The 14,190-nt window shown below is 43.2% G+C and overlaps 1 protein-coding gene across 1 annotated transcript in view; it reads left to right on the top strand.

The window, feature by feature from the left end:
- CREBRF (CREB3 regulatory factor) overlaps positions 1–14,190 on the top strand; it is a 307,041-nt gene that overhangs the window by 114,104 nt on the left and 178,747 nt on the right. Inside the window, exon 5 of the mRNA XM_085618083.1 lies at positions 11,418–11,612. Coding sequence (XP_085474209.1) covers positions 11,418–11,612 — 195 coding nt within the window. The remainder of the gene's footprint in view (positions 1–11,417; positions 11,613–14,190) is intronic.

Consider the following 14,190-nt stretch of genomic DNA (forward strand, 5'->3'; position numbering starts at 1 on the left):
TACACGAATGGGAACTGCATCCACAAGTTCTTCACCCATTCTTCCAACAGTGGGGGCATCCTCAGATAGACCTCTTCGCCACCCACGAAAACAAAAAATGCCCAAGCTTCGCCGCCAGATACCCACACCCATTGTCCAAGGGCAATGCGATATGGATGAACTGGTCAGGCAGATTTGCATACGCCTTTCCACCTCTCCCACTAATTCCATTAGTGGTAAGGAAGCTACAACAACACTCCCTCACACTCATTCTAGTAGCTCCAACGTGGGCCAGGCAGCCGTGGTACACCACACTACTACAACTATCAGTGGTACCACATCAAAAACTGCACCTATCCCCATGCCTCCTAACCCAGAACCATGGAGAAATCAGGCACCCGGACCCAGCTCAGCTCAACCTTGCGATCTGGCTCCTGAAATCTTAGAATTTGGATACCTTAACCTTCCCCCTGATTGCATGAACATCATCATGGAAGCCAGACGTCCTACCACTAGAGCATGCTATGCCGCAAAGTGGAAAAGATTTGTAATTTACTGCCGTAACAATACAATCAACCCTTTAGATGCATCCATACAGCACATCATATGCTATCTGCTCCATCTTCACAGGTGTAACCTGGCATATTCATCCATACGCCTACACCTAGCAGCGATCGCTGCTTATCTACAAAACAGACAGCATTTATCACTGTTCAGAGTGCCCGCTATTAAAGCCTTTATGGAAGGCCTTAAACGAGTAATTCCTCCCAGGGCACCACCTTCCCCTGTATGGAATCTAAATTTAGTTCTTACACGGCTAATGGGTCCGCCTTTCGAACCAATGCATAAATGTGAGCTACAGTTTCTCACCTGGAAAACAGCTTTTCTCGTAGCTATCACTTCCCTTAGAAGGGTTGGTGCAATACAAGCGTTCACTATACAGGAACCCTTCCTACAAATACATCACAGCAAGGTCATACTTCGCACAAATCCGAAGTTTCTGCCCAAGGTCATTTCCCCCTTCCATCTCAATCAATCGGTGGAATTACCTGTCTTCTTTTCGCAACCTCAATCTGTTGCAGAAAGGGCCTTACACCCACTCTATGTTAAAAGGGCTTTGCTGTACTACATACAAAGAACGCAACCCTTCAGGAAGACTAAACAATTGTTCGTTTCCTTCTCTCCACCACATAAAGGCAACCCCATCTCTAAATCAGGGATAGCTAGGTGGATTGTAAAGTGCATACAAATTTGCTATCAAAAGCAAAAAGAACATTATCTGTTCCGCCTAAAGCCCACTCTACAAGAAAGTTAGGGGCTTCTATGGCTTTTCTAGGGAACATACCCTTAGATGACATCTGCAAAGCAGCCACATGGTCCACACCGCACACCTTCACAAAACATTACTGTGTAGATGTGCATTCCAAGCAGCAAGCTAGGGTGGGCCAGGCTGTACTAAAGACACTTTTTCAAACCACTGCAACGGATACCGGTGGTCGCCGCTAAGGTTGGGTACTGCTATATAATCTATGCTAAGTGTACAATCTGCAGCTCATATGCCTCGAACGGAATATGCTACTTACCAGTATGCATCTGTTCTTGGCATGTAGAGCTGCAGAGTTGTACACGCCCACCCGCCTCCCCGGCTACCTGTATCCGTTCCAGTACATCTTATTTAGATACAACACACATGGGTTTCTCACTGTTATTACTACGCTCCATCATTTCCCTGTTGGCGACAAACAATCTGAGGATGGATCCGAAGCCCATGCGCAGTACGGACCGAAGGAGGAGTCATCGAACTCGTGACTTCCAAAGACTGTCCAAAGAACAAAAACAAACTGCAAACATCCGGGCCCAACACCAGATGGCGATCTATGCTAAGTGTACAACTCTGCAGCTCTACATGCCAAGAACAGATGCATACTGGTAAGTAGCATATTCCTTCCCCCTTAAACACCGAAAAAACACAAGGCTTCGGTAACACCTTCTGGCCAAGGTTGGCATCAAGATGACGTTTCCGACTCCCCGCCTTCGGGCCCTGCTGTGAAACAGCCAGTCAAGCCTTCCGGCTTTGTACCCGGTCACCAAAAGACTCCCTCAGAGCTGCAACCCTCCAGTTCGAAGCATAAGTCAGGCATGGAGCCGAAACCTCCCACGCCGAAAGGCCATCCTCCATTGGCACCGAAAACACCGGCACCGAAACACAATCCCTTTCGGATCCGAAAGTGGACACTATTCCGTTAACACCAGATCCAAAGCAGAAAAGGCTACACATTTACCCTGAGACTGGTCATATTTACACCAAACCACCTCAAAAACGCAAGCTTCAAGATGCGGGGTTTTCTTACAAGATCCCCTTGAAGAAAACATCTGTAGCTACAAATCCTTTCCATCTTCCATCACCTCCTCCAGCACCTCCGTCTCCACTTCAGAATCTTTTGCATATTACACCTCAGGATTCTCCACAATCACACGATGACGATGCAGATGATGGGGATTGAATATCCCAATAGATCCATGGACAGATTACACAATTGATCCCCCCCCCTAGGTGATACTGATCCAGACCTTTACCCAGCTAAACCTTCCCTTCCAGAAGACAATGCATCACACCAAAAACTCTTTGCCAGGGCGGCACATTACCATGGGGTTGAGCTGCACAAAGAATCACTAGAAGAAGATTTTTGGTTTGAGTCTTTAGCTTCTAAACACAGGCCATTACAGACACTTCCCATGCTTAAAGGCATGATGCAACATACTGATGAGATTTTCAAAGACTCTGTCAGAGCACGCATCTTGACTCCTAGGTTGGCCAAAAAGGCCTCTCCTACAGATCCTATATTCATAAAGGGACAATTACCGTTAGATTCCCTAGTAGTATCTAATGCTCGTAAGCGGGTGAATTTTGAAACATCAGGAGATGCTCCTCCACAAGATAAAGAGTCCAAATTAATTGATTCTTCTGGCAAGCGCATAGCTGCTCAAGCTGCAAATCAATGGCCGATTGCAAATACGCAAGGCCTCTTAGCCAGGTATGACAGGGCACACTGGGGCGAATTGGAGCAATTGCTCCAAGATCTCCCACATGAGCATAAGGATGAAGCACAGGATTTAGTGAAGGAGGGTAAGATCATTTCTAATTCCTCTATATGCTGCACTCTAGATGCTGCAGACACCACAACTAGAGAAGTTAACACCAGCATTCTGATCAGGAGACACGTTTGCTTAAGGATCACAGGGTTTAAAAGCAAAGTCCAACAATCAATTCTTAACACACCCTTCGATAATGAATACCTATTTGGTTCTAACGTGCCCAGGCGTTAGAGAAAATGAAGGATACCTAGATAGCTAAATCTATGGGAGCACGCCAGACTACCTCCAGCAGATGCTCCTTTTATTGCTCCTTTTAGAGGAGGGTCAAAAACACCATCCCCAGATCAAAACGCCTCCACTTACAAAGGTAACAACCAGTCCTCTCCCTCTAGAGTTTTTTTGAGGAGGTTATTGAGGCAACCACTTCAAAGGTAGGGGTCAGGGCAACACACCCATAACCTCCCCTTCCCCCCAACAAACGGTGACTTGACCACGCAGTCTATAACATCAGACAAATGGGTGCTTAGAATTATCCAACATGGTTATTTCCTGGAGCTTACCAGCAATCCCCCAAACATTCCGCCTTGGTCTCACAAGTTGACTCCAGAAAACATACACCTGCTGAAACAAGAGGTCCAGACCCTCTTACTAAAAGGGGTAATAGAACCATTTCCAATGCAGCACCAGGGCTCTGTGGTTTACTGTCTGTACTTTTTCATCCCCGAAAAGGACTGTTCCCGTAGACCTATTTTAGATCGCGGAGAGCTAAACCGTTAGATACTGTCCGAACACTTTCACATGGTGAAACTTCAATAGGCGCTCCCACTTGTACAAAGAGCAGACTTTGTCTACCCTAGATTTAAAGGATGCTTCTTTTCATATTCCAATTCATCTGGCTCATCGCAAGTACCTCAGATTTGTGATAGCAGGCAAACATTTCCAATTCAAGGTTCTTCCCTTCAGAGTGACTACAGCGCCCAGAGTTTTTACCAAATGTCTGGCGGTAGTCGCTGCTCATCTCAGAAGACAACAATTTCACGTCTTCCCCTATTTAGACGACTGGCTTATCAAAGCCAGCTCCCACCAGAACGGTCAACATCACACACAGATCACAATAGATTTACTTCATCAACTGGGGTTCATCATCAATGCTCAAAAATCTCTCCTGCGTCCGTCACAGATGCAGTCTTGCCTAGGAGACAGTCTAGACACAGTCAAAGCTCTAGCTTCTCCCAATGTAGCCAGAATTCGCAAAATTCAGACTGTGATTCTACAGTTTCAGCCCAACCAAGCTTTACCAGCCAGAGTGTTTATGTAACTGCTGGGAATGATGGCGTCTTGCATCGCCATTTTACCCCATGCAAGGCTTCACATGTGCCCCCTAGAAGAGTGCTTAGCACGTCAGTGGAATCAGTCATAGGGTCAATTAACCGTTCTAGTGTTGGTGGATGGCCATACCCATCGCTCTCTGCAGTGGTGGAACCCACAAAACGTATCAGCAGGCCGGCCTTTCATCGACCTGGTTTCACAGATCCTGCTCACAGCAGAAGCATCTCAAACAGGTTGGGGGCTCATCTCAAGGGTTACACAATACAAGGTCTCTGGAACAACAAGCACAAGACTCTCCACATCAATTACCTATAGCTTTTAGCTATTTGTCTGCCACTCAAAGCTATTCAAACTCACCTTATCACCAACACTGTCCTAGACCAAACAAACAACATGACCGCAATGTATTAGGTGAAAAAGCAGGAAGTGGGCAATCCATCACAAAATGTATCTTTTGGCAGGAACATGTGCCAGGAGTAAACAATCAAATTGCCGACCTCCTAAGCAGAAGGAGACATCAAATTCACGAGCGGTAACTTCACTCCCAAGTTCTCCTAACCTATTTTCAACAATGGGGTTTTCCACAAATAGACCTGTTCGCCATGGTCGAAGACGCAAAAATGCCCAAGCTTCAGCTCCAGGTTCCCACACCCGCTCTCAAAGGGCAATGCCCTATGGATGAACTGGTCAGGGACATTTGCCTATGCTTTTCTGCCGCTCCCGCTCATTCCGTGTGTGGTTCGGAAACTCAGGCAAACATCCCTCACTTTAATTCTATTAGCCCCCACATGGGCCCGTCAACCATGGTACACCACCCTGTTGGAGCTGTCAATAGTTCCACATCAAAAGCTTCACATCACCTCCAGTCTCCTCGCACAGAAACATGGAGAAATCAGACATCCACATCCCAAGGAACTAAATCTAGCGATCTGGCTCCTGAAGTCATAGAGTTTGGTTATTTAAATTTACCACCAGACTGTATGAATCTTCTAAAAGAAGCAAGAAGGCCTACTACCAGGGCTTGCTATGCAGCAAAATGGAAAAGATGTGTTTTATACTGCAATAACAAAATCTATCCTTCAGATGCTTTCATACAAAACATTATCTGTTACCTGTTACATTTACAGCAAACAGGACTGGTGTATACATCTGGTGATTTGCACCTTGCAGCACTGGCAAAATAGGCAACATCTATCACTATTCAGAGTTCCAGTAATTGAAGCTTTCTTGGAATGCTTAAAAAGAGTAATACCACCACAGATTCCTCCTGCCCCAGTGTTGAATCTCAACCATGTTCTCACAAGGCTCATGGGTCCGCCTTTTGAACCATTGCAGAAGTGCCCTCTGCAATTCCTCTCATGGAAAGTTGCTTTCCTCATTGCCATCGCTTTACTGAGGAGAGTTGGTGAGCTACAGGCATTAACTTTAGACGAACCCTTCTTTCAGCTTCCCAAAGACAGGATAGTTCTCCGCACCAACCCTAAATTCCTTCCCAAAGTTGTTTCTGCCTTTCACATAAACCAATCGGTTGAGTTACCAGTTTTCTTTCCTCAACCTGATTCTGTAGCAGAACGCGCTCTTTACACGCTTGACGTGAAAAGAGCTTTACTGTACTACATAGATAGGACAAAGGACTTTCGCAAAACAACTGTTTATTGCATTTGCTCCACCTCACAAAGGCAATCCTATCTCTAAACCTGGTATTGCCAGATGAATTGTTAAATGCATTCAAACATGCTATGCTAAAGCTAAAAGAACTTTAACTATTCCCCCTAGAGTGCATTCCTATTGCGTAGATGTGTTAGCACTTCAAAGAGGTAATGTAGGCCAAGCAGTACTTAAAAGAGAGAGAGACCGAAACAGAGAGAGAGAGAGAGAGATAGTGTGTGTGTGTGTGTGTTCGTGTGTGTGTGTGTTCGTGTGTGTTCGTTCCAGCGACTACAACTCCAGAGTTAGTCAGCTTTTCTCCCTGTGCCATTGGCAAAGTGGTGTATTGAGCATGGAAGATGGTGTGTCTGTGCGCACAATGCCATAACTGGTGAGCTTCACACTACCTCACATCACCCCAATCAAGGTTGCTCCCTTGATATCAGCCCATACATTGTTGGCGGCATCTCAAGAATAGATCTGCATCTAATTCCGATGTTGCAGTCGTTGGAAAATCCAGTGTAGTGCAAGCATCTTCAATTTTAATGTTTTTTGCCTTCTTATTTGTTGTTCCTAGGAAGAAAATGGGCTTTTATTCTTTTTTTTTTTTGTTTGTAATTTTGTTTATTAAACCAAAGTCAGTTTGTACAGTCCTGATCATACATTCAACATTGATTGTATACATTGAGTAACATTTACCATCTCATACAACCTTGCATTCTATGTGTTGATGATCAGGAGCTCTCAATCCTCGTTCTATCTCTTTTTAAGCTTCCAACCCACCCCTCAAACCTGTATAGACATCCCACCCCTGCCATATTTGTTTCCCATTTCCTGGGGCAGCCTCGGCTTTCATAAATCGTTCTTTCCGCCGCACTACACCAGTCCATGTCTTTTTTTCCATTGGGAGACCGGAGGTGGCTGGGCCGCGCCTCATATCCTGGCTATATTTTTTTTTGCAACCATAGCTGCCACTTGCATCCAGATTTTGGAATATTTAGGCCAGTTCAGGTACCCGGTCACACATAATATATTGCCATCTGGCATCTAGAGGGATCTGTTGTTCGAGCACTTCAGACATAATGCGTACTATTTTGCCCAGTATCTCTGTATGATCAGACAGCCCCACAAGATATGAAAAAAGGTCCCTTTCCCGGTACATTCCCTTTAACACCCCTCGGTCGTGATGTGCCCCAGTCGAAACAGCAGTGTGCTGGTATAGTAGGATCTGTGCAGTATTCGTAATTGTATTAGTCTGAATCTAGCCCTGATTGCCACTTCTCTCGGGCTCTGTACAGCTTTGGCCCAGTCGTCGTCTTCCAATAGTCCCACGTCAGATTCCCATGCCTCTCTTATCTTGGCCATTAAGTCTGGGGAGTTGTTCACAATTTTCTTGTATGTGGCAGATAGTGATTTTTCCGTTATGGGATCTAATAGTAGCCTATCCTCTAGTGGACTGTATTCTGAGATTCGCTCCCCGACTTTGATGTACCTACTCAGGGCATGTTTTAACTGTATATATTTGTAGTGTTCTGTAGGGGCTAACTAATATTCTGTTTGTAGTTCTGCGAACGATAGTACAGCCTGCTTCCGTCTCACATCTCCCAAACGGGCTATATCTATTAGTTTCCATTTCGAGAAGCCTTCAAGGCGGCCGACCTCTTGAAGCATTGTGCTAGACCACAGGGGGGTCTGTTCCGTCAACCGTCCCGCCCATCCCAGAAAATGAGTAGCCTTAGTCCAAGCCCTCAGCACTAAACGTGTATGCATGGGCAGTCCGTCCTGTTTCCTCGGTCCGTACAAAACACTCAAGTAGCCATCCTCCCCCATAGCCCAATGTTCAACTCTATACGCTGTGTCATTACGGTCCGCGAAAGCCCAGTCATTGATGGTCATAAGTTGTGATGCCCAATAGTATTTTTGGATATCTGGGACTGCCAGCCCCCCCTCGTATATTCCTGTCTGTAGTTTAGCAAGTGCGATCCGAGGGCTCCCCACCCCCCCATCCCACAGTAACGTTCAAAGTTTGCTGTCTGTCTCTAAAAAATGTATCCGGTATTGGCCATTGAGTATTTTGTAGTACGTATAACACCCGTGGTAGAGTAATTTTGAAGAGCACTACCCGTCCCATCAAAGAGATTGGCAGTTTCCTCCAATGGGTTACGACTTGCTTCAGTCGGTCTAGCTGTGGTTTGAGATTCCCTGTCACAAATGGGCTATCTGTCTTTTCAATCTGTATCCCCAAGTACTTAAAACTGGTCCTAATCTGGAGTCTAGAGTCAGTTCCCAAGTTTGGTGGCGGCCCATCCGTCAGCATATAAAGAAGGGATTTGTCCCAATTAATCTGGTACCCTGAGTATCCCTCAAACAGCTTAAAAATTTGTAGCAACCTGTTGATCGTAAACCGTGGTCTTGTCGCATATAGGAGGACATCATCAGTATACAACAATAGCCTTTCCTCCCAATGATTACCCCCTGGGATTCCCGATATTATAGGATTTCTCCTGACCCATTCGGCTAAGGGTTCAAGCGTTAGTGCAAACAGAAGTGGAGAAATGGGACACCCCTGTCTGGTTCCCTTCCGCAGGGCTTTTATTCTTTTTGATGCAATTCTTGCACACCAGGAAGACCCTAATTAGATTATTTTATACTTTTAATGCTTGGACGCTCACATGGTATACTGCTTATGTTGTAAGAGTCAAACCTCCAGGATAAGCTTGTCCAAGTGAAATTATTTGAACCCTGTGGGTGACATGTTCTGTGGTGGTGGTTTAAAGCTCAAAGTGTAGAAGCTCCTTCAATCAGCCTTTTGTTTCTACTTACCCCCTCTTCCCGCGATTGTGAATTTTCCAGATGCATCAGTGTAGGTAACATTCACAATTTAGAATTCCTTATTGATCACAACTAGGGTCCTCATCGACAAATGGTAGTTGCTGACCTTTCTTTTCCCTTGACAGTCTCTTTCGGTGGTGCTGATGTATCTTGTTCCAAGAAGAGAGCTCCCAGACAGCAGTTGCTTGCGTGGATGGTGGGAATTCCTTTCTGACCATGTATAATGTCTTGATGTCTTGACAAAGTCATTCTCTAGTCCCTCCAGTTTTAGTGTGTCTTCTTTCACCTTATGTTCATCTCCTCTTCTAAAATAATTATGCATTAATATTGTCATGTGTTTGTCAGAATGGGAGGCCAGCGCCAAAACCCTGTGAGATTGCATCAAACAAAATACTTGCCTGTAACACAATGTTAGAACAGCCAACTATTATAGGCCTAGTGGCTTTAATAAATAAGTTTCTCAATTATTAAGTTAGTCTGCTACTTTTGTCACAACGTTTCATAATAAGCGAATCAGATCTATGGCATCGGACATACATTTCCCTGTGCAGCAGTCAGGTCTATAGCTTGTCACCATAACCACCTCAGGCCTACTTCATGGAGCACAACGTTTTTCACAAGGCAGTCATCCAGCATACAGCCACATTAGAAAAGTATAACAAATTACAGTTAATTAAGCTAAATAATATCTGTCCTTTTTAAAAAAAAAAAAAAAAATTTTATTGTATTTTCTAATTGACACAGACATACATCATGTAAATTTCCATAGCAAGGTGCAGATAATGAGAGAGAAACGGAGGCCATGAAAATTAACCCCACAGAAAACATCATATTCACGACATTCACTCCTGTCATTATCAAAATGTAACTTTAAACTAATTCCCCGTCATACATCCCTCCCATTCTCCCCCCCACCCCCCTCCCCCCCCTCCCCCCCAGGCATGCCACTGCCATTTCTACCTATAACTTAATAATATCTCTCCTAAGAGTGCCTATCAAGGTTTCTCTTAGAGCAAATCTTCTACATCCATGGTTTGTCATAGCCAGTAACCAACTCGCAAACAATGCCAATATGATAGTCTATGTGATTACATGTAGCAAAATACCTTCCTGTAGGCTTCAATGTGTGGTAACAACAATCCCCCCTTAAATGCTCATTGACTTTGACTTTAACATATGCTTTGCACAGTAAATATTTCAGCTTACTGTCTTTATTCTAACGTTCCATAAGAAACAGATCAGGACTATAACCATGATCATTGGCTTGCCACCATAACCAACTCAGTTCTACTGTATTGAATATAACCCCTGCCACAAGCCAAAATGTTCAATACAAGCACTGTTTTTAGTGGAAGTACACACATTCTGCCCAATCAAATCCGTACTTGAGTGGGCTGGAGGGGGAAACAGCATGTGGGTTGGGCCTAAGCCCCTCTCTCAGTAGTACTCTGAAAGCTTGTTTTTGTTGATCACATAATGTCTGGCACAACTGTACTGTCAAGCCAGTCCTAAAAATGTATGTAGATTTGTGCAGCCCTGGGCATCTCATATTGCTCTCAAACACACAACTGCACACTGAAGTCTAAAATGAATAACGGAAAGGGAAATGGAAAGTGTTGGTACAGGAACACAACAATGCATTCCTCATGAGTGCCCTTCTCCTATCTGTGCTGCTACCTGAGAAAAACAAACACCATAGATTATGTACTCATCTAAGGCACTTTAACAGCATTACAGTGTTGTATGTGATCTTGAAAGGTCAATACACTGTATGGGTGTTAGTGAGACTTCTCTAGGCAGCCACTCTGCTGCTGGCTCAAGCAGCTGCATGCACACATTTATCACAGCACAGAAGGAATGCACTTTTTTCCTGTGGCAGCACAACATTCTGCCCAGTAATAACATGTACTCCTGTCCAACAACTTGCGGGTGGAGCAAAAGCCCCCGCTCTGTGGAACTCCTGGAGGCACTTTTGTAGGTTGATCACTTATGGTCTTGCGACTGCTGCGCTGTCAGGCTGGACCCAAAAAAGATGGTCACACACTCATGTGGTGGCATCCAGAGTTTTCACAGGTGTTGACACTTCCCTGTGATATCATTGTGTTCTGGTATGTATAGTCTCACATTGAAACGTTAGTATTTTCCTCGGTCATTGTGTACAGTATCAATGAGTAAACTCACCTGTTTGACAGTTCTTAATTATTACCAGATAAGCTGAAATGTACATTTGTCTGGATCCATTACCATGCTGCTTCGTAATTGAATCCAACATAAACCACAGTGTGAATGGGACAATTCATTTGAACGTGTGGTTACTAAACATGCTGGCTCGTGCTGAAGATTTCTCAAGACAGAAGTGAAGAATAGTAATAAGTTTCCACCTCTGTCCTTCTCCATCAGTAGATGCAGGCTCCATTCACATATTGCCATCCCATCCCTTAGTTATGTTGCTATGTTTTCCATTTTTTGTGGCATATTTAGTTGTGCAAAAACCTGTGTAACCCTATGTAAACCTTGACCTTTCCATGTACAAGGGTATGAAAATGACTCTGTGGAGGACTTGAAAGAAGCTTCTGCAATATCTTCACGTAAAAGAGGCAAGAGAAGGTACTTTTGGGAGTACAGCGAGCAGTTAACGCCGTTCCAGCAGGAAAGGATGTTGACACCGTCTGAGTGGGATCATGACACGCTCCCTAGCAACATGTACCAAAAACATGGTCTTCATCATGGTAAGGGTTGTATTTTATTGTATTACAGCATGTGTGTCACCGGTCAGGTGTTTCGGTTTACATTGGTTTTGTAAATTCACTTTTGAAATGTTGATGAGTGTGGTGGTGTTTGTTTGGCCTATATGGAGTTTGTTGGGTGATGTGCACAAGTACAGCTCGTAGTCCTGTATACTTTGAAGGGGCCCATGTATACTTTTCATTCCCGTGTTTAAAATGGCCATCCAACAGGTGTGTGCATTGTAATCATCATTAACTTTTTTGTCTGCGTTTTCCATTCTAGTGTTGGTAAAAAGAAAAACCGATAAGGAAAAATATATATGAACTCGAAGTAAGGTCATTAGTTGGATAGGATAAAACATATAACCAGAGATAGGTATTTTAATATCTTTACTTTTTAGTGGCATAGAATCCTTGCTCAGCGGTCAACTCTTCACAGTTCTGATTATTGGTACAGTAATAGTTTGACAGAGGATGGTCAGATGAGCATCATACCTTCCAGTTTTATTGTTTCAGAACAGAAAAATTCTTAAAAAAAAAAAAAAAAAAGTGAAATGGAGAAGTCTTCCCTTCACCTCCTCCACCATGCATGTCACTTTCTATCCAACCCTGTATTACTCCACTGAATGTTCTGATTTGTCCATGTTCTGTCACCAAAAGGAGTTGATGTACTATTGTTGCTGCTTATTTTGAAGCTGACAAAGATACAGTCTAAATTTACAAATATATTTTTACTCGTCTAATGCTTCCTTCGGGAGTGTTTTTACTGTATACTAAAATAATTTTATTCATAGCTTTGAAAACCAAAGAGTAAAATTGCCCCACTTCGAAATTTTATTTTGAGCCCTGGGAATGATTTTCGTCCCAGCAGGGAGGAGCATAGTTGCTGAATGAGGCAGACTCTTTAGTGTTGTACATATCACCAAATAGTCATACCACAATTACACCTGTCCAGTTGTGCCTCAGGAAGGCTGACCACTTTTATCTTTGCATTTTCTTGTTACCTTGCTATCTGGGCCTTATCCACATCTCTGTTTATTATTTTGGAGGGCTCAAATATCTGGCTAAACGAGCCACGCTTAGCTAGCATAATTGAATGTTTACAGTGAATGAAAGCACACAACTTAGTACAGAAGCATCCTCAAAATCAAGTCCGGGAGCACGGTCTAGGATAGCTTTGTAGTCTCAGTTTCACCTGTGGTTCAGTAGTTGGATCTCTATTGGATAGGCCAGAACATTTCTAGTTGTATTTTTGGATGTTCTTACCTAGGAAGCAGGACATTTTGTGGCAGGGGGAAGAATCTGGTGTGTGATGAGATGCAAGAAAATCGATACCAAATGTTTCAAGAAAACATGACCTGAGACTAAAACTGTTCTGTTTGATCTGATGGTTGTTCTGACTCAGATAATGACACATTATTGAGCTTGATCCATTGCAGCATTAAATATGTTGGACAATACAGCCCCAATTGATTGCCCTTCCTGACAAAAAAACTAAATGTTAAGTTGGAAAACTTCTAAAATCTTCCTTTCAGTTGATTGCAGGTACCTTTCATTATCTCTGCTCACTCTACTGCTTTTAAACATCTTTATAAAAGTACTCATATTAACAAACCCAGTTTTAAATATGGGAAATGGCAATACTCCATCTTCAGAAAGTTCGTGAATACATATAAAATTGCAAGTTACTGCTTGTTTGCTGTTAGTTAATTTCTTTATTTTCCAACACTTACAATTCTCCCCAAATAGTTTCCTTTTACCTGAAATAGAAAATCCATCTACAAATCCAAATTTACTTTTTGTGAATCTCTAATCTGAATACTGTCCAACAATGCAGTTAGCACACCAATATTTCTCTTATTTTACTCGAACAGCTGTGTAAATTAAGAATCAAAAAAATAACTTTGGAACCAAGAGTGAAATAAGAAAGTTCTCCATCACTGGAACTTTGATCGTATTAAAACAAATTGAATATCTCTGCCTGGCGGGTGAATTTTAGTGTAACAAAACACCCATCTAAAGTAACATTAGCTTTTATTATTGTGTATTAATATTAGGAGAAACCAATACATATTAAAGTTTAAAGCAAGTGTAGCACCATCACTGAGCCTTGCTTCCTTAATCCTGCATTTTAAATAAAAAAAGTGAAATCAAACTGTTTCTAAAGGCATACAGCCTTGACTAGATGGAAAAACTACCCTCTTCTTTTAAGGTAGCCATGCGGCTCCACAAACCCGGAAAAAAGTTTACGGAAGTCATCATATTTTCACTATTTGGGTAGAATCCCAGGATCCAAGGATCTGCAGTTTCAACAACTTTCTCTACTTTATTGAATTCAATTTTTTGTTCTTAACTCTGTTTTCTACCCTCTCTCTGGTAATATAAAGTATGTAAGCTGGATGTATTTCCCCCCACTTTCTCTCTACCGGTGGAAATATGTTTTTCTGGAGAGACAGAAGCCCTCATAGTGGTTTGGTGGGGACTTGAGATTTTGGAATGTTTATTGCGAGACGGTTTCCACACAAGTCAGTGTGGGAACCCATGTAAACCATCATTGCAGGTTTGGGCAGGGATTGAGAGA

The sequence above is a fragment of the Triturus cristatus genome, chromosome 7 (genome assembly GCF_964204655.1).
Source record: "Triturus cristatus chromosome 7, aTriCri1.1, whole genome shotgun sequence".
Lineage (NCBI taxonomy): Eukaryota > Metazoa > Chordata > Amphibia > Caudata > Salamandridae > Triturus > Triturus cristatus.